Source organism: Blennius ocellaris (assembly GCF_963422515.1).
Source record: "Blennius ocellaris genome assembly, contig: SUPER_13_unloc_1, whole genome shotgun sequence".
Taxonomy (NCBI): Eukaryota; Metazoa; Chordata; class Actinopteri; order Blenniiformes; family Blenniidae; genus Blennius; species Blennius ocellaris.
The window spans coordinates 1,399,105-1,420,347 of NW_027662313.1; the positions used below are offsets into that span (position 1 = coordinate 1,399,105).

Below are 21,243 nucleotides of genomic sequence, written 5' to 3' on the forward strand. Positions count from 1 at the left end.
TTACTTTTACTCTGATGGTGATGTCACATTACTTGTATCTCCAAAATGATAAATTCTTGGTTGAAAAGCCAATGTAATGCATTAGCAGTAATTCATTTTCATTTTCATTGAATGTTAAGGTGAGGCTGTCTAAAAGCTTGGAAAGGAGAGACCAAGTCAATTGAATTGAATGAATTCTGGATTTTAAAAAAACACTGACCGTTGGAAAGTAAAAAGAAGTAGAAAAAGTAAGGTGAAGTATCTGCGCGACAAAGGAAAGTAACAAAAACTATTAATGGAATTCAAACCCGAAGACAATCAAACAGACAGAAACTATGATAAACTATTATACATATGTAGCACCCCAGCTCTCTTAAAGTAATTTTGGTCTTAATTGAATTAGAGGAGCTAAGACTTAAAGGCTGGGGTGGTAGGGATCGTACTCAGGTAGTTACCGCGCAGGTTTACCCATTAGTGGGGAAACTCAAATAACCCTTCCTATGATGCAACTGCACAAAATATTCCAACAGACAGTTAAAAGACTAGACCCAGACATCTTCTTCTTTCTTAAAAACAAATGAATATTTATTTACAATAAAACACACTTAGAAAAAAAAGGGTTTCTCTTTCAGTGAACAAACTATAACTAAACTACTATTTTTACAATGAACTGTATATGAAACCCAATGAACAAACCAACACCTACAATAATGGGGAAAAACACTCAATACTTTGTTATTCCAAAACTTAACCCTCTACAGGCAGTTTCTGTTTACCTCAAGTTTCAACAATGTAGCAACAATACCTTATTTGAACATGAATTACACTGCGGGCCCACACACAATAAAAAAAGGTTGCAGGCCTGTGCATGGTCCTTGCACATGCAACGTACTTTTCCACCAGAAAAGTCAAGTTCATCTCCCACACAGTTAGTGTTGAGGTTCTAAAGAAAAGTGTGAATCCTCAGGGTGGCAAAAAGATGAATGATGTGGATGAAAAGGAATCCATCACCCTCCACGTCCCTGGGCAGCATTCAGGTGCAGTCCTCCCTCGGTATGTGAGCTCCTCTTGGGCTTTTCCACCAGAAAGAACCAGGTTCTAGTTCAGGACCAGGTCTTAAATGAGCACCGCCAAAGAACTGGTTCTCTTTCCACCGTTAATGGAGCAAAGTGAGAGCCACGTCATTACGTCACTCCAAAACGTAATACATCACTGATCTCACCGATCAGCACTGACAGCGCTCATAGAAGAACAGCTCGCTCCATCTAGTCTGGTCTGAACCTCGGATTCAGACCAGAAAGACAGAAAACATTGAGGGTACGTCCGAAATGTCCCTCCTCATTCCTTATCTATTGACTTTCATTTAACCCCGGAAGTGTTTGGTGTAGCAGCTATGACAAGTATTGTCCCAATTCTCAAAAAGCAAAGAAAAGGAGGCTGTATAAGCTCTCCGGCTGCTTATAATGGACACCTACCTAAACAAACACTGACTAAAGTTGTCTTTCACATGAAGCCATTAAAAGCCTCATTTTATGGTTAAAAAGTCCAGCTTTCATTTCCAGTATGTAGTTTGTTTAGGAGTTGCTGATGAACTACAAGTATTGCCTCATCATACATTTCTGTGGGTTACAAAATAATATTGGAGCATCTCGTAACAGAGTCAATGCAGCCTCACACTGCCTTGCTCAGTGGCTCCGCCTGCGGTCATAACGTGAAAAAAGACATGGAAGTGAAGTTAGTTAGAATGATGTTACGATGAAAAGCATGAAAACAATGGAAAACTGCTTCTAAATTCTATATCTCACACAGCTGACAGCGCAGTGGAGGAGCTTGCTGCTGTCTTGAGAGCCACGGCGCCGTTATTACGGATTAAATGATCTCTTTCCCTCCTATTATTAATCTCAGGAAACAACTGATTACATCGTTCCAGTGCTTTATTTCTATTTTTGTCTCTATAGTCCCTCCGGGGCTCCGTGTTCGCTGTAGATTTCAGAAAGCCGGTTCGTGTCTCTTCCGCCTTGTAAGTAGTTCTAACTCCAGGGTAACTCCGCCCCCACCTGATGACACGTCTGGCCCCGGCCTGGCTCTTCTCTGGCTCAACAAAGAAGTGGAGCCAGTGTAGCCCTGGTTTAGCCCCTGTTAAGCACCGGGTTTGGTGGTGGAAAGACAAAGAACTCTGGCCCTGGCTCCGAACCAGAACCTGGTTCTGTCCGGGGAAAAGCCCGAGCACGTCCTTTTGTCTCGTGATTCGTTGCGTCTCCAGCGAAACCCCTCAAAAGTCCACAAAGCAGCACTCTTCTGCACTTGGTTGGACTTCCAGAGGCAATAGGGTCCATCTGCAAAAGACTTTTTTCGCTGTTTAATCTTCCACGCTCCTCTCTCCCAGCACCGCCTCTCCGGTCCTCAGGTCCCCGCCCCCTTTTTTCCAACCAATTACAACAATGAACAATGACAGATAGCCAGACAAACCAATGAAAATCACAGAACAGATCAACGTGCCAGCAGACATATTGCGCCGAGATCCACAGTCTATATTTAACCCTTTATTGAACCACGAGCTACACATAAACAAAAGCTGTAAAGTTGAGCTGATAGGGGATTCAATTGAATTAAAAAGGTATTAATGGAGCTTTTGTTTATCTCTCACTGACTTATATTGTTCAGTTCTGACTCTCCTAGAATGATTAGACTAAATTACAGTATCTTCCTGTTTCTGTCACAATATTAAACGTCCATATCAGATGTGATTATACTGTTTAATAAAGAGGTTTGAGACACAAGGTGAAGACAATATTATTCTGGTGGAGGAATTGTTCCTTCAGGATTGTTGGCTTGGCGACTCTAACACACCGTTACGTCTTCTGATTAGTAGATGGAACTCTTTGGCTTGTTACGCAGCAGTTGTAATTCACCATGTTCAGCATTTTTTATGCTTTTACTGGTTTGCTTAAATCTCTCTGGTGTCTGGATTTGGTCTGTGGGAGGTTCAGAACTGTCGCAGAAAGCAGTTATTGTTCATTTACCAAACATCTTTGATAAAGTTGATAAAAAAGAATCATCTACTGTTACATAATGGGAAGGGATGGGAATTGAAAGCTGGTTCCCAGTGATTCCAGTTTCGATCCCAGTGGGTGGCATAACACACATTGCGTAGCTCACGCAAGCTACCCTACATGCGAGGTCATGCCATTCACCAAAGCAGCCAGCGGGGTGTTGCGGCTTTTCCACTTTCTTTTTTAGAAAATGTAATAATTTGGTGCATTATGTAATAAATGTTGCCCTTCATCTTTATACATGGTTCTATGGTCAATGATGAGAAAAAAATGAAGATTCAGTTTGACGAGAATTATATGTCACTCTTTGCTTTTGCTCATGTCATGACATAATGGTAGAACGCAGGATATAATCAGGTTGGATTTTTTTAGATTAGCTGCCATTGTGGCTGGTAGATTTTCAAAGTTACAAAGCCCATTTGTATTTCCACCAGACATTTCCATTTTCCTGAAGAAATTAAACCAGATTGTTGGTGCCAGTGTGTACATTTCATCATTTAAGCTACATTTTGGAATAACCACAAGTTATTACAAAATATGACAAAGTTTATTACAAAATGCGTTCAAGAATCTTATCACAAAATGCAGCAGATCATTATAAAATGTGGCCCTAACCCTACATAATGAGTTGAAAATGTATGACATTATTATATATTGCACCATTATTACATGAGGTGTGACTTTATGGAGGGTCTGAGGACTGAAAACTGATAAGTTGAAGGTTTTTTCAGAAGCGTCTTCATGTGATGTGATGTATGTCACTGTATTTGTTCACTGACCCTGCGGCTCTGTTCCTCAGGGAGACGACGGCTTACCTGTACCCGGATGTTGGAATAAAGTAAGTTGACCTTGTGCCACTGCACTCAAACTTTCCCCTGAACACTCTCCCGACTAACATTGATCTCTGTGTGCTTTCTCGTTGCAGTGACCTTAACTCTGGAATGGCTTGTGTGATTGTACATAGAATATTTATTTTTTTACCTTTCCTGTTACACATGAAAAACATTAAAAGCCTAAATAAAACTGACAAATGTTTGATGTACAGGTGTTTATTTTATTATGTATGGTAGTCTTTATGTAACGAGTTTATTATATCTACGCATTATTTTAACATGATTATATACTGTAAGTTTAAAATGATTATGTGGCTACATATGCATGATATTTGTGCATCATGTGAGGTAGATAATGCTTTTTAACTTATTGCATTACAGTGTTTTGTCTTGTTGAAGTCGACCATGCTGCACTGAGTGGAGCTGTAGGAAAAGAAAGCTCTGATACTTTGGTGGATCTTAGTTCAATTCTCCTCTTTGTGGAGTGTTAAAGGAAAGAGAAATGTAATCAGCAGATCACAGTTGCTACAGCTGGTATGTTAGCAAGAACAAGGTAAACACTTGCAGAGTGCTTTTTTTATGGAAATATAGAAATAATTCTGTGGAAAATATGGATATTTGGATGTTTTATTGGATTTCTTCATGTCGACCGGATCTGATTTCATCTCAGAAATAATTGCAATGTGCATTATTTATCACACTTTCCTGGAAATCCATTGTTCATGTCTAGAACTGATAGATGCTGATGATGGTCAGCCACTAAACATAAGTATTATATGATTATATGTGTGTGAGTCACACTCAAAAGCAACTTCCCAAAACAAATGACTTTGTGTCACCCAGATGTGGGTGTCAAACCCGAATGGTTTTAAACAAGTTTCATGGATGTTTCTTGAGGACACGTGTATGAAGCTGCTCTCATTCTGGTTTGACATGGATTTTAGGAATCAATCATTCCAGATGGGTTGATGTTAGCACAGCTTTCCTGGAGGAATCTCAGCCAAGATATTTTCAACACTTCAAGCTTTACACTTCCCAAGGCTATGTACAGCAAGAACGAAACAGCTTTATCTTCCAGCTTTGTGTTCTTCTCTCTGGTTTCATTTCGGTGTAAACAGTTTTGTTCAAATTTAAAGTGCAGTCCGTCTCTGCTTGGAGATGTCTGGGCTGTTTGACTCCAGATGAAATGTTGCGGCTCACCTTTATGATGCTGCAATCCTCTCAGTGTCTCATCTATCAGATCTGTAACCAGCTGGGACAGTGGAAAGCTATTTTCAAGCCAGAAGGTGTGTGCATTAAGCTCACCTCATTAACCTCCCCATGTGACTCGGTGTGGAGTACTGGAGGACTAACTAGACTGGAGCTTTTTCAGGACCTGCTGCTGCTCTATTATGAGGCTTCTGCTCTGTTTTCTGCCTGAACTTGATGTTGCCATGTGAGATTATTCTGGTGTTGCAGCACCGTACCTCATACTGACTCACCAGCTGATCTTCATCATCATGTTGATCAGAAAGTGTTGAAAATGTTCCTGTTGTTTACTGTGAATCATCATTAAAAAAAGCTTTCTGATTATGTTGGTTTTCTTCTCACAATGTGTGAATTCAACCACTTGAAACATGACAGACCTGAATCCACATTTTACAACATTAACAAATGAAATCCCTCAATGTGAAGGAAGAGCAATCGAGTGCAGAAACCCTTTCCTTAAGTCTTTATTGGACTGAACATTTTGAAACAGGGTGAGGTGTCATATTTGTGAAGGAGATTCTACTGCACTAGCAAAGTACATCATATTAAATCAGCTTTATTTCTACTGCACCAAATACAACAGTCATTTCAAGGCACTTTTACAGAAGTAACCACAATTCCACCTGATCAAGCAGAAGAGACTTTCCTCAGAGGAGGAGACTTCCTGAAGAATCAGACTCAGAGGCGTCATATCACTGCCTTTACAGTTAATGATGTTGTGTGGCTCTGGCCACAGGTTCCTGTTGCCAGCTCAGGTCGGGCAGCACAGTAGATCTTAATCACCTGACTTGAAGGCTTTCTGCAGACCTGGCTGGTCATCCAGGGCTTCAGCTTTAAGAAAACACCAATGCTGTTTTCAACAGTCACATTTCCAATACAGAACCTGATGTGCAGCTGAAAGCCACCACCAGGGGTTCTGCATGGTTCTTCCCACTCAAAAGGCGAGTTTTTCCTTTCCATCATCACATATGCTTGCTCGTGTAGAACTGTGGGGTATTTATCTGTAAACATGCCTTGAAATGACTGTGTTGTATTAGGAGCAATACAAATAAAATGCATGTGATGCGATGAGATGAGATGCGATGCGATGCGATGCGATCCAGTTCTGTCCCTCTGAATGCAGTTAATATTGGAGTGATGTCATCTCTTCTGCTGGAAACTGCCAGGACTCTAACTGCAGCATTTTGAATCAACTTGAAGCAGTTCCTTGGACACACTTAGCCTTTACTTGTACTGTTTACGTGGGAAAATAAGCTGTTCAAGCAGAAGCTGCAGCATCTGGTGAATTTGATGATAGACTATTTGTTATTGCATCGTTTTCATTGAAGAAAAGTAGAGTCTGCACTCGGCTGATCTTCCTTTGTGGCCACAGGAACACAACATAGATGAACCAACAACCTGAACACACATACCAACAGATACCAAAGCCACAACAGGGCTCAACATTAAGGCTTGCCCGAACGTCCGGGGCTAGTAAAAGCTTTGCTCGGGCAAGTGAATCATCTACCCAGCTTGCCCGAACGGGCTCGTGGTTTTTTGCCGATATTTTGACGTTTTTTCTGAAAAAATCACTTGGTATCGCCAACGGATTATGCCACCGCAGGGCGCGACCATTTCTCACCCCGAGAGTGCGATCACGTGATTCTCGTGTGAAGGAGATGACAGCGTGGGAAAACGCTTGACGCCAATCGCGGCCGCTATTTTCTTCCTGATTCGTGTTCCGCATTCTGGCCAGTGACACTGCGTCTTACCTGGAAAACATGTATTCTGGTTGGATAGCATGGCATCATTCCTCGGGAATCCGTTGAATTACGTCGTCGGGGAAATGCCTCATTCCATCAACATTCAGATCATCAAAAAAAAATACACATTATTTATTATATGTTTATTTGAGGCCCATTGGCCTAAAAGAACACTGTGGGCGTTAATTCAACTCTGAGATATTGTCGATATCATTATTCCTTCAGATTGAAGAGCATAAAGAGATATGCCTTCCCTGAGTTTCATTGAGAGATCTTGAGAAACTACACGTGTTTTATGTAAAAAGTTATGTTGGTCAAATTCATACATTATCCAAGGTTATAAATTTCCATTAAACTTAGGGCAAGTCAAAATTTGTCAAGTAAGAAGTTGTTCAACTCTTGCCCAAAAGTCACTTGCCCAAAGGGCAAGTGCTCAAAATCCTTAATGCCAAGCCCTGCACAAGGTAAAGATGCTCACACACTCAGCTGAAACACATCAGGGAGCAGAAATCAGAAACTGGAGGGAAGTCAGTGAACCTGAAATCAGAAACAGTGTCAGGATCACAAAATAACACAAGAAACAAAATCTCCACCATGACATTAAATGAGATTTTTCAATTTCAGTCTGACTTTTAATTAAGAAATTAATTTAAAGGTCAAACTAGGAAATTCACATTTAAATGTCTAAATTTAACTATGAATTTGACATTATTCTTGTTCAGTAACAATGGTTACTGCTATGTTTCTCAATGAAATTCTGACTATTTGAAACACATTGCAGTGTCTCATTTAATCCTTAACATCAATTTATTATCACAGTCTGTTATTCCTTCATTCTCATGTGTGATTTAAAAAGCTCAATAAAACTGCAGCAGGATTTAATATTTCCACATGGTTTCATTTGAGAAGAGCCAACAGAAGAAGGGTTCACATTATTTACAGAATTTGGTTGTAATGAACTTCTTATGACGATTAGTATTGCAACAACACATCATCAGTAGGGTAAAACTAACATGTCTCACTCCGGTCTAAACCAGCCCACGTTCCCTATGAGGAGGTGAACAATCCAACGCTTGGTGAATTCTGCTTCACAATGAGAAGAGCCGACATCCAAGGATCTAAAAGCATAATTGAAATTCTTAAAAGTTCACTAATAAAGGCTTCACACCAAAAGGATGTGAATAGCTGCCATACTTGTATTTTGATGATGAATAAATCATATGAATCATCCTTTTCCATTGTGAAAGCTGTAATCTGCTTTGGGAATATCAAGCTGCAGAGAAATAAGAGCACAACACAAAGTGGGCTCCATGTGATTGCAGCTCTGAACATCCTGAAGGACTAACATCAGAAACTGCTGCCACTCAAACTGCTTTCCAGTAACCAAAAGAACGTCAATCCCACTTGAACAGGCTGTAATTACTCGAGAACAACTAGGGTACAATGTGTGTCCTAAGGTGAATAGATTTAAACCTAGTTCATCTAGATTGCTTTTCCTTTGTGGATCCCAAAAAGATCAAAAGCTGCACATCATTCTGTTGGCACAGCATTGTTATTGGAATGAGTTGGTGGTGTCTCTGCAGCTTGGTCACTAACGTGTTGGCTGCTTGTTAAATGGTTTGAATGTCAGGCGATGGGTGTCCCATCATGTCAAACCTGCTGAAGATGAAGTATAGACTCATCATGATGTCCGATCCAGAGTGCTCCTATGTCCAACAAAACTGAAGAAAATGAGACACAAAGGATGAAACGAGAGTGATACAGTGATTCAGCAGGTTTTTATCTATATTTACATTTCTTTAGCCACATTTGACATTAAAACAGAGTGTGTGAGGAGCATGTGCAGTGCTCGTCATTGGCTTCCACTCTATAGACTCCCATGACTTTTAGCACTCTGTGTTTCTGAATTAATCAAAGTGTTTCCACATTCTAGGGCCAACATCCTTTCCAGCTGGCTAAGAAGTAGGCTGCAGAGGCTGGCCTACATGCAGCCACCTGAGGAAACTTGAAGCCGTTTGGAGAGCAGTTTAAGTTTGGAGCAGGCCTGGAGGCGTGGCGTCGCCCTGGGGCGGCGGTTACCCAGAGCCCCGAGTTGTCTCTGGACTGGACCGCCACTCCACCTGCTGATGGGTCCCAACAGTTTCTCCTCTTTAGCTGGTAGTGAGCCGGAGGCTTCAACTCTGGCTGCTCGTGTGTCTCAATCAGAAGAGCAGAAAGATGACAAACATTTGTGTTTCCTCCAGAAAGCAAAGGGGAACCCTCCTGATGATTCCTTGATTTTATCCAATTCACTGTTCAAAACCTTCTCCTGCAGCTCCAACTCATGTTTGAATCATTGTACAGGAAAGACTCTGAAGGCAGCCTCACACAGTCTGGACACCAGCACAGATAATCCGTCATGTTGGTTGATGTTTAGAGGTGTTTCAGGACCCTGCAGTTGAATGGTGCATCTGTAAGTATTGTACAATATCAGACAAAGAGATGTATGTATAAAAGTACTCAGTTATTGTAAATACAGTTGATCAATGAAACATATATAAAGTACAGTGTAGGGTGGAAGTGTTTGAAAGGCAGGAATTTGACAGTGTTTACAGAAGAGGATTAGAGCCGCCACAATTTAAATTTAAAAACTTTATTTACAATTACTTCTGACTTTATTCTGAGAAAATATCTAATCTGATTCTTTATTCTGAATTTAATCTTGGAATTGTGAAATTAGACTAACAATGCTGAGATTAAAGTCATAATGTTGCCTTTTACCTGAGGAAAAAGTTAAAAACGTGACTAATAATGTGCTGTAATGTCCTTTTGTTTTACTAAAGCATCTATACAAGCTGTCCACAAACAAGGCTACAACGTGTGTAAATCCCACAAACTACTTCGAGCTTTCCTCTCAGAATAAGCAGATAAGCTGGTTTGCAGGTGTTTTATTTATCAGCTTCTTCGCCCATGGTGGAGGATTTTAATAGATGTTTATGATACACACAAATAAGTTTGTCCATGTTTATATGCAGAATACTTTCCTGTTTCATTAAATCAAATGTATAGAAGCATTCCTTTTGTCATACTGACAGCTGCCGTACAAACACCTGAATCCAAACCTCCATTTCTATTTATCTGTTGGCATTTCCACTTTTCTTTTTTAGCTCAGCAGTGATGTGTGTTCCATTATTTTAAGAGATCATCCTACAAAAAACTATCAGGAAGCAATCCCTTCACACTGAGCCAAACAATCATTATTTGAATAAATGTGGTGGTCAAAGGAGTTCAGAGCTTCAAAGAACAGTCAAATACTAAACTTTTAACTTTCCCATACTGGAATTCATCTGATCCAAGTACATCCTACACATTTGCTTTTCAGGACTTTCTTCAGAGGAATTTAGGTTACGTGGGAAATAAAACACAATTTCTTCATACCTAAAATCACATTTTCCTCCAGTTTAATATAATGAATGTAATAAACCGGAAGCTCTAAATTGAACTCTGATTACAGGGCTGTAAAGCCTGCCTGAGTGAAAGTCTCAAACCAAGCTTAAACAATGCGGGAAAAATATTTCTTTTTTTTTATTGTTTCTTCTGTATAACAGATGATCTGGAATACCACAAAGCTCAACATGACTTTCACTCTTTTTGTGTCTAAAGGACCTGTGTTATTTACTTCTCAAAGTCATTTAAGCCGATGGTTTGTCTTCGCTGTTGCGTTTGTGACTTTTTCCTGAGCCTTCAGACGTCACACATTCAGAATCAGAACATTTCATGAGTGAAACCTTCCTGACATTAACGGGATATTGGACTTTATGGAGACACTTTCTATCTTTGCTGCAAACCTTGATGGCTTTTTAGGTTGTTGTTTTAACATTCAGAACAATGTCTGATTTCAGTGACAGAAGATGAGCATTTGACTTCTCTGACGATCACTGAAGGGGTTTTCTGTCACATTTCTACTTTGCACATTGAACTTTGCTCTTCTTGGTGTGTGCTCACTTCATCCTCGCTGAGAGGACCCACTGAATCCAAACTCACCATGGATGAAGTATTTCAGAGTATGAATTTCTCTAATGTGTGTGACCCATGTGCTGACATCAGTTTGTGAATTCTTCACTTCACTTTAAGAGCTTTACACTGTGATTGTCAATGCATTTGCATACAAAGCGTATAACATGTCAACATCTATTTTCAATCAGTGATTTACTCCAAAGACAGTTCATGTTTTGTGGTTGCTCCTCAGAAATGGACGATTTAGTTTTGATTTTTTTTGTTGTTTTTGGGTTGTTTTTTTTCAGGATCCAATCATTGAAAAATTTCAAAAATGATCAGCGTATACCAATACCGGTGCCTATATTTATAACAGTTCAAATAGCAGCAGACTTTATTAATAAAGCAAATTAACATCTATTAATCCATCAATCTTCTTCACCACTTCATCCAGCTCAGTCACACACACACACACACACACACACACACACACACACACACACACACACACACACACACACACACACACACACACACACACACACACACACACACACACACACACACACACAAACAGAATTGAACTCAAACCAATAACCTTTTCTATGAGGTGATAGTGCTAACCACTCTAACCACTGCACTTCAAACTAATACAATTATTCAAATGAAAAGCTCTTTTTCTATTGATCCAAACAGCCATAAACATCAGAATGCAATTTGATGTGTACCAACACATTTGTGTTCTTAGCCTCGACATGTCTGTCATCTGCAGTGAAGCTGACAGAAACATGTCGGATATTGACACAGAACAAACTGAGAGTCAGCATCTCATTCAAGGTTTCGGGGAAAAGTAAATAGACAAATGAGAGCTGCTGATTGACAGGAAGGTTAACGATGGAAACAGCTCTCTGGTGAAGTGAACTCGTGCTGCACACCCTTTTCTTTAGCTCACACTGTTTGGAGTCACACTTTTGAGATGAACACCTTTACATGTCAAAAAACGGTTTGTAAATAAGCACATTTACTTTATTTTGACAAAGTAATTAGTTATGCAGTCATTGGTTTGGTTTGAATTGTACTTGTACTTGTCAGATTAGAGTCATATCTGAGAATGGATACGTGGGCATTATACAGAATTTGCATGCTATCGTTCAGCCTGTATGAAGTAAACCGTTTTCATTTGATCCCAAATTGGTAATGGAAGTTTCTTTCTCAGCACATTGTGAAGAAACCTACGGGCTGCGTGAGCTCTGAGCAGACTTCTGGGTCTCTTCCATTCAGAGGCTCTGTGGTCGCTCACTGCTGAGCGCCTCTTCCTATTGTGTGGTGTCACAAGCTGATCTTTGCGGTCTTGTCTTTGTTCTTGTTTTTATAATGAAACGGCAGCTGTCATCACTGATTGCCGGACATATTCACTGTTCAGTGCAAGTACCACTAGAACAATTTCTCGCTGAACCAGAATAAAATCGTTTAAAGTGGATTTAAATTCTGTTTGTGTCTGCAGTTTGAACTTCATACATCAAGACAGATAACTTGCACCCCAACAGGAAAGGGACTGAGAAACTGACTCGTAACTTTATCCATCTAATCGCTTTGATCATCTTAAATGATGGATTCCCCTGACCCTGTCAAGCATGCTAGGCTTGTATATCTCAACCCTGTCTTCATCAGTGTGGGTCCTTTCTGGTGATTAAAATAATGTTGTCTCTGGCTCTGTCACTGATTAATGTATTCCTGTTAGGATCACTGAAAGACATGGGTCCAATATATCACTCCACCGCTCTTCCAGAACTAGTTGATCACAGTGAGAACCTCTTCTGTTCTTTCAGCTCAGTTCTGCCTGCTCAATGCAAGGTCTCAGTGCTGTCTCCCTGTTTTATCTGTTAAGAGTTTATCATGCCCAACAAGCTTGACTTGTTCTTTATCACAGTCTTGGATTAACCCTGATGATTGTAATCCCTCTCACCGAGTCTTCCCCACCAGGTATACAGTATTCTTTCACTCACCAAGAATGACAGGCTTTTCTACTTTTGAGAGTCTTACCTTCATGTAAAAGAAAAGAAAATGCCTATTTTATGTGATTTATTCGACCGTCCCCTATGCTCAATTCTGGCTTTATCCAGCAATTCTCTAACATTCATGTGCCCCTCTTTCTCTTTCACTTCAGATTTTATTAAGCATTTAGAAACTTTTAATTTAACCCAGTTTGTGAAGCAGTCCAGCCATGACAAGTGAACCAGCAGGTTTCCCTCCAGACGTCTGTGTCAGTATTTTTACCAGCAGCTGTACAAACACTTTAGACTCTATAGCTCCAGTTAGATTTAAACAAAAACTAAAACTCCCCATATGCCCTGGTTTAATGAACACCTGAGGAACTTAAATAGACAATGTAAGAGTGAAGATTGGAAATGGAAAAAACATAAATGCATTGGCTCCCTCTCTCAAAAAATGAATGAGTATTTATCAGCTGTCCACTAAAATAACGAGGAATGAACATTTTTCGAACCTCATCACCAGGGGAGGACTCAATCCTCGAGCTCTCTTTAAAACTATTCACTCTGTGATCGGCCTAACCCCCACATCAGAGCGCTGCCAGGAATTCATGTCACATTTTGCCAAAAAATAACAGATATGTGTGATGATATTAGCTCTCATCATGTCGATCAGGGGTCAGCAATTAAGCTTGGCTTCGGGCCAAATTCTTTCTGACCAACTCAATGGTGGGCCAAAATTCTATCTTTGACAGGCTAACCTGTCTTTCTTACTAAAAATAAACACATGTTTCCTCATCTATACTATTTTATATGCATAGAAATGTAATTTAATATAGTTATTTATTCAAAATAAATTTATTTGGTATAGGCTGTTACCACTTTGGCTCTACACTGTGTCTGCGTTAGGAAACAGACCTGGTGATAATAAGGCTACTGTCTTTAATCACTTAATCATTCACATACACTGTCTCCAAGACTTACTGGTTAAATAATTACCATTTTAAGTACCGGTAATAAACACTTATTTGAGCCTAACTGATGAATCATTTCAATTCACAACCTGACGAAAAAGATTAAGGGCCTGAACAAGAGATAGAGAGAGAGTTGTGCCGAGGAGAAAGATGAGATTAAGGAAATCACAAGCAGCCTCCAGGATCGCCTTCGGAGACTGTGGTGGCTGGAAAGAACAAGGAAACTGAGAAGGGAGAGAGAGAGAAGGATCCCAACAACTCACCAAGTCCTTACTCGGGGAAGCAAGATTTGGAGGAAGTGAAGGCATTCCTCAAGGAAACACACAAACCCAGACAGCTGTATCCCTTTAAACGGAAATCCAGAAGGAGGCCTGTCGCAGCCCCCCACCACTGAGTTCAATACCAACAAACCAACCTGGAAGGAAATTCAGGAAGTGGTCAAAAAAGGCTTGCGCTGCATCAGCTCCAGGTCCCAGCAGCCTTCCCTGTAAGGATTATAATAGGGGTCTGTCATGTCTTTAGTTGAAAGACATAGGGTTCGTGAGTTTGTATGTTTGCAAGGTAAGCACTATAGGATGTGCGTGGGAAAGTGTTAGGTAAATTTGTACTTTATGTTGATTATTAGTACTTGAGATAATGGGAATTAACATTTTGTAAGTTATCGTTGTTTCATGCATGTCTATTATAACCACTGTTCACTGTTTCACACCTGCAAGGCCACGAGTCTTTGTATTATTGAAACTGTACCACTCTGAGACTCTTCAAGGTCTCTGGCCTCTGGGGACGTCTTATCTGAGACTCCTGCTTCAACTGTGTGAACCATATAGAAGTGTAACACACACACACACACACACACACACACACACACACACACACACACACACACACACACACACACACACACACACACACACACACACACACACACACACACACACACACACACAGGCCTGGAAACCAGTGTTAACCTGCTTTGTCTGTGTATGAAAATGTAACCTCCTACTCTAACTTTGAATAAAACGGGGCAGAGAAATGAAGATGGGGGCAGATCGGTGAACTTCAGCTCCTGAGGTGATTCATTTCTCTGTCCTTGTACAAGCTGACTTATTGTTTTGACTCTTTATTGCTCTCCATACTGGGGTTGTCTCTCTTTTCATTCTTGCAGGTTTTGAACCTAACAATTGGTCCTTCGAGCCGGATCCCAACATAACCCGTTCCCTGGAGGGAGTTCAAACGGACGGCTGTCTACGTGCACGGCAAAGGACCAGGTCCTTTGTGAAAAACTAAGCCCTGCAGGTTACCATTACCTAGCAGGCCAGCTGACGTAGGTCCAGAACTTCCTGCCAGAGGCGGGCTTGACGGGATCCGAGGACAACCCAGAGAGAGTAAGTGATGACTAGACTGACGACAAGAGTGAATGAATATTGATCCTAATATTCACTGGATATTTAGTGAAGCTGGTGTAGTGAAGGTACAGAAAATTAAACGACTGGAGATAAAATTTAATTATAATCGGAGGAACAGGTACTTGATTAACCCAATCATTTTAGGCAAGACTTAATATCCAGAAGAAATAGTTGTCCGCGAGTAAGCGTCCACGAAATAATTGTCCGCGGGTAAGCGCTATATAAATAATTGTCCGCGAGTAAGCGGACAATTATTTATTTATTTATATAAATAAAAACAAAAAGTACTCGAGTGACTGTGACTGACCAAAGGACTGTGTGTATGAAGAGGAATTATTTTCTAAACCCAGACGATCGGTTAACGGTGACGACTGAGATCTATCTGGGGAGTAAAAATAACCTCTTATTGCTGACTCATCAGGTGAAATTGTGGGAGAATCTAAAACTGCTCTTACTCTTGTGATAGAACACCCAGTGGAAGACCGGAGTGAACAACAGGTTTGCCCTAGAAGCTCGTCTTTCAAGGAGGAAGTAGCGGGTCCATGAGACATTTTCTCTCCATGAGATCGCACTGGCAACATAAATTAAAAATGGGAAGCTGTTGTACAAAAACTTATGAGAGTAATGAAGTTGGTGACGCAAAATTTATGAGTAAAAATCACCCTAGCTTGACTCAATATCTAAAATAGTAAAGCAAAAGAAATTTAGAGTGTGGAAAATTAGTTATACAACTTAAAGTACAAGAAAGACAGTCAGGTAAAAAAACAAAAACGGTAATGTGTCAATGATCGATTCAAAAAGACTGGAAGATGAACACTAAAATTGGTTCGGGACTACTTTAGTGTGTTTAGTGAGGAAATAAACGTATCAAGTTATTTGGAATTTAAACTTAAAAAATCTATAAATAAAATTGCTAAATTAACTGAATAAAATAAATGGATGAAATAAATGAATCAATAAAGGAATCCTTGAACAAATACTTTGGGTGTATATGCATGAAGCAGAGCTCCTCCTTATCAAACAGCTGTTATGGAGACCGAGGACATTGAATGAAAACACAGATCCACAGCTCCGATCCCATTCTGCTTCTACCACACACACACACACACACACACACACACACACACACACACACACACACACACACACACACACACACACACACACACACACACACACACACACACACACACACACACACACACACACACACACACACACACACACACACACACACACACACACACACACACACACACACACACACACACACAGGCATGAGAACCAGTGTTAACCTGCTTTGTCTGTGTATGAAAATGTAACCTCCTACTCTAACTTTGAATAAAACGGGGCAGAGAAATGAAGATGGGGGCAGATCGGTGAACTTCAGCTCCTGAGGGGAATTCATTTCTCTGTCCTTGTACAAGCTAACTTATTGTTTTGACTCTTTATTGCTCTCCATACTGGGGTTGTCTCTCTTTTCATTCTTGCAGGTTTTGTACCTAACAGAAAGTGATCGGAGTGATGCATCTCTTCCGGAGAAGATCGGGGTTTGTTGCAATGGAGTGAGTGCCGCTCTCGCTCATAGAGGATCTTTGTTGTCATTGCGCTCGGTAGAAGCTATAGCTTGCTGCACACACCAGACCGGAGGAACTCTCATAAATACGCTGTGCCGCTCTAAATGTTTGAACCTGGGAAAATGTTCGTCTTTGTAAGTATTTGTGTGCCAGAAGCACTTAGTTAGAGGTCGGGAATATTATCAAATGTTACTTTAAGATGTTAATTTACGGTTTGCAGTTTCTTTTGTATAATACATGTGTAGCTAGTTATTTATGTTTAGCATGCCTGTGCACATGTTGATGGTGATTACTTCTTTTTTTTCTGTATGTTGCAGTTACCGCATTCACACGTACGCACGCACGTGCATAAGAATTTTCCACTAAACAAGAAAAGCAAGCCTTGTGTGTGGAGTTTTTCTTTAATTGGTTTGCCGGCTGTCTAGCAACACAGAGACACGTGTCGTGAGGACAGCACAGTAAAAACACGAGCAACGACGTCCTAAGTAAAGAGACGTCTTCTCGGCGGGTTAAAGCCTCAGAGTGACATTAAGCAAACATGAGTTTATGCTCAGGAAAGAGCTATTTGAATAAATATGAGCTGCAAAATAAAGCAGACACAAAGCAGCGACCAGATGAGGACGCCGCGGAGCACGTCATCGCTCGACACCAGGTCCAAGACTACCAGCAGGCGGTCACAGGGTCTTTAGCTATCAAGGCCTACGCCAAGGCACAAGCAGCCCCAGCTCATCTCGCTTTTGCTGAAAAAGAGACTAACATGAGACTAAAAGCAGATCTAGATGCCAGCCTCCATGTGCTAAAATGTCAAAAAGAAATAGCAGAAGCTGCTGCCTCTGAAGGATCAGACAATCAGAGCGGGGATAGAAGCATAGGCCCGCTTTCTGATGCTGTGCCTCTTGATACAGTAAAGCGCACTCAGGAACATGTAGTCCAACAATGTGAGTCTTTTCGGATGCTTCTGAGAGGCCACAAAGGCATTTTGAAATGAGAGATAACGCAGTAGAAGTGCAAGACACCAATCTCTCAGGTGACCAGCTAACAAAGGCTACTCAGTACATGTCTCCTCCAATGAGTACAGGCATAAAGCAAGAACAAAAGGTAACTGAGGGTCCTATGAACACCCACCTGCTAAACCCTCTTGCTCACGCCTTTCAACCGACAAACAACAACTCAGCTGAGTTTAATGGAGCACAAGACTTCGCTAAATATCTCATCCGCAAAGAACTAGTGAGTGCTGCTTTGCTGAATTTCGATGACGAGCCCGAAAACTCCGTGGATAGCATGAATGCCTTGGTGAAACAGGCTCCTCTCTCTGCCAGGTCAGCTTCCTGACACCGACGTACTGTCGGGTGGCGTGCATAGAATCATTATCAAGGGTCTGAGTCAGGCCAAGGACTTTGATCTGGCCATTGATGAGAGCACCAACAATACAGATGTAACCCAGATGTGTTTCTATGTGTGATCTGTGTGGAATTGTCATTTTTGTGATGGCAACTCTATTGTAACGTGCGCTTGGACGTTGCGAGGACGACAAGGTGACTCGTTCATCAGCTTTACTGACCGCTCATTGTCGGCGTAAACAAAAGGGGAAAATGCGTTTTCCAGCAGGGATCAGCGCTCCGATCACTCCACGCCGTCTCCCCCTCGGAAACTTCCCGCCTCTCTCCCCTTCCCTCCTGCTGCCTCATCCCGCTCTCCGGGATGCATTCACTGACTCCTCTAACAGTCGGAATTGAGAATATCAAGAACACATGAACTATTTTTATCATTTCATCTGGCCGGCCAGGTTTTATTGGTGGCAGGCCAATTTGGGCCCACGGGCTGCTATTATCTGTACTGAATACTCGTCTGAAACGAGTATCAGGCTCAACCCTAAATCTTGCCTTGCCTTCAATCACTCTTTTATTCCATTTAAAGATCTAATAGAAACTTATGGTATCAGTCCAAACAACTATCTGGAACATCTTCAGCTCCAGTCAATAATACAAACAAAGTTCAAACTAGAAGAGATGAAGCTAAACTTACCTCAGACAGTGACAAACCTCCTGAAGATCTCAGCACCAAAACCACTTTCTAAAATCCTTTCAGTCCTGTCATGTTCCAATACCACAATATCCCTTCAAGCTCCAAATGAGAAGAAGATCTAAGCATTAATACAGACCCAACGCTTTGGTCACTAATCTGTAGAAACACATTCACAATGAGCAGAAACACCAACATACAGCTCAGACAATACAAGATCCTTCACTAGTTCATTACAGGACAAAGATGTTCAAGATGGTCTACTTCCTCTAACATATGTTCTAACTGCACAGCTGATCTCCTTGATACCTGTCTACACTGTGATCTCCTTGATACCTGTCTACACTGTGATCTCCCTGATGCCTGTCTACACTGTGATCTCCTTGATACCTGTCTACACTGTGATCTCCTTGATACATGTCTACACTGTGATCTCCTTGATACCTGTCTACACTGTGATCTCCCTGGTACCTGTCTACACTGTGATATCCCTGGTACCTGTCTACACTGATCTCCCTGATACCTGTCTACACTGTGATCTCCTTGATACCTGTCTACACTGTGATCTCCTTGATACCTGTCTACACTGTGATCTCCCTGGTACCTGTCTACACTGTGATCTCCCTGGTACCTGTCTACACTGTGATCTCCTTGATACCTGTCTACACTGTGATCTCCCTGATACCTGTCTACACTGTGATCTTCATGATACCTGTCTACACTGTGATCTCCCTGATACCTGTCTACACTGTGATCTCCTTGATACCTGTCTACACTGTGATCTCCCTGATACCTGTCTACACTGTGATCTCCCTGATACCTGTCTACACTGTGATCTCCCTGATACCTGTCTACACTGTGATCTTCATGATACCTGTCTACACTGTGATCTCCCTGATACCTGTCTACACTGTGATCTCCCTGATACCTACCTACATGCACTCTGGCTGTGTAATGTAAAGCGTCTTTGAGTGTCTAGAAAAGCGCTGTATAAAACCAATGCATTATTTTTATTAATAAACATTCTGGCAAAAGATCTGTGAAGATTTATCTTATATCATTATGCCTGGACCACGCCATTCCAGTTTCACCTGCACTTTGCCTGTTAGGTGATCTCACAGAAATTAATAGAGAGAAAAACGAGTCCTTCACACTCCTGGTCTCCCTAAGCATTGCAAAAAATACAATCCTCATGAACTGGAAATCCAAAAGTAATCTGAATACAGTTATTTAGTTATTGTAGAGGTTTGAATATAATTATGTTAAATTATGGAAAGGAAATAGACACCCCACCCATAAAACATATTTTTATTTTATTTGTTTGTACTCATTTGTTTCAAATACAAGCTGTTTTGAGTAAAGTAATTCCTATGCTGTCCATTAGATAGCGCATGTCGCGCACTGGTAGAGAATAGATGAGGCACTGTAGAAGAAGAAAATGTCCTCTTTCATGAAGTAAACAACTTCGCTTGTGTTCTCTCTTTTCTTTTCCACAGGTTGGTAAATACTTAAGATTCACAAATGTAAAGCATATTATCTGGATTGTAACATGTTAAGGATAATATTGTGTGAGTAAGGAGTCGTAAAACTAAGTTTGTACAAGAGTTTCGAGTGAAATGTGAGCCGTGTTTGTGCTAACATGCTAAACTAATAATTGACAAGAGTAAGGGACATACAACATGGATGAAAGTTAATCCAGACCAGTTTTGGTACAAACAACCACTGGATGACACAATTTTAGGACAATTTATGAAACGTTTTTCAAACAATATGCAATTTACTGGGCTTGATGTGTAATTAAATGTGCATATTTTATTAGGCACTTGGATATTTTTTTTGAAAATAGGTTCAAGGCATTGATATGGGTATGGCTGAATAAAGCATTCTGAAATGGAAAAAATGACACCTCATTTGTTGAAATCGGACAATCCAAACCAGAGTTATGGTCTTTTCAAGGACGCAATTTTGGCTAATTAGTGGTCAATTAAAAAAAAGGAAAATGCAATAGAGCAATAATAGAAAACTGATCTGAGTTGATTGTCGTCTTTGCACAGCTGTTAATCTGGAAATAATAAAATAAAATTGATCAAATTTTCAGGGCATCTTCAGATTAAGAATGACCTTTAGTAGGAGGAACCTCATCACCATGACTTCTCCATGACCTTGAGAACAGGAGGTCAAAGGTCAAGGTCACGGATCCAAATCCTCTTAGTAACACAACTGGACTGTTGTAAAAGAAGCTGAAACTATGGTTTAGCATGACATTCAACGAAAGGGGCAATCCTGACCTCAACTGTGGACGCTGGATAACCCTAAAGGTCAAAGGTCAAGGTCAATTGACGTCCGGGCGACCACTGTAACAAGAAATTTCTACATCACTTAATGCATGGCATGTATGGTATCAAAATGACCGTGAAGACCTGAAGAATTCAAATATGCAGCA

At 40.8% G+C, this 21,243-nt stretch overlaps 1 protein-coding gene across 1 annotated transcript in view; it reads left to right on the forward strand.

The window, feature by feature from the left end:
• col13a1 (collagen, type XIII, alpha 1) overlaps positions 1 to 5,390 on the forward strand; it is a gene marked incomplete at its 5' end in the record, with an annotated part of 104,760 nt that extends 99,370 nt beyond the window's left edge. The window contains 2 exons of the mRNA XM_080521209.1: positions 3,832 to 3,870; positions 4,247 to 5,390. Coding sequence (XP_080377335.1) covers positions 3,832 to 3,870; positions 4,247 to 4,282 — 75 coding nt within the window. The 3' untranslated portion in view covers positions 4,283 to 5,390. The remainder of the gene's footprint in view (positions 1 to 3,831; positions 3,871 to 4,246) is intronic.
• Positions 5,391 to 21,243: the final 15,853 nt, after the last annotated feature.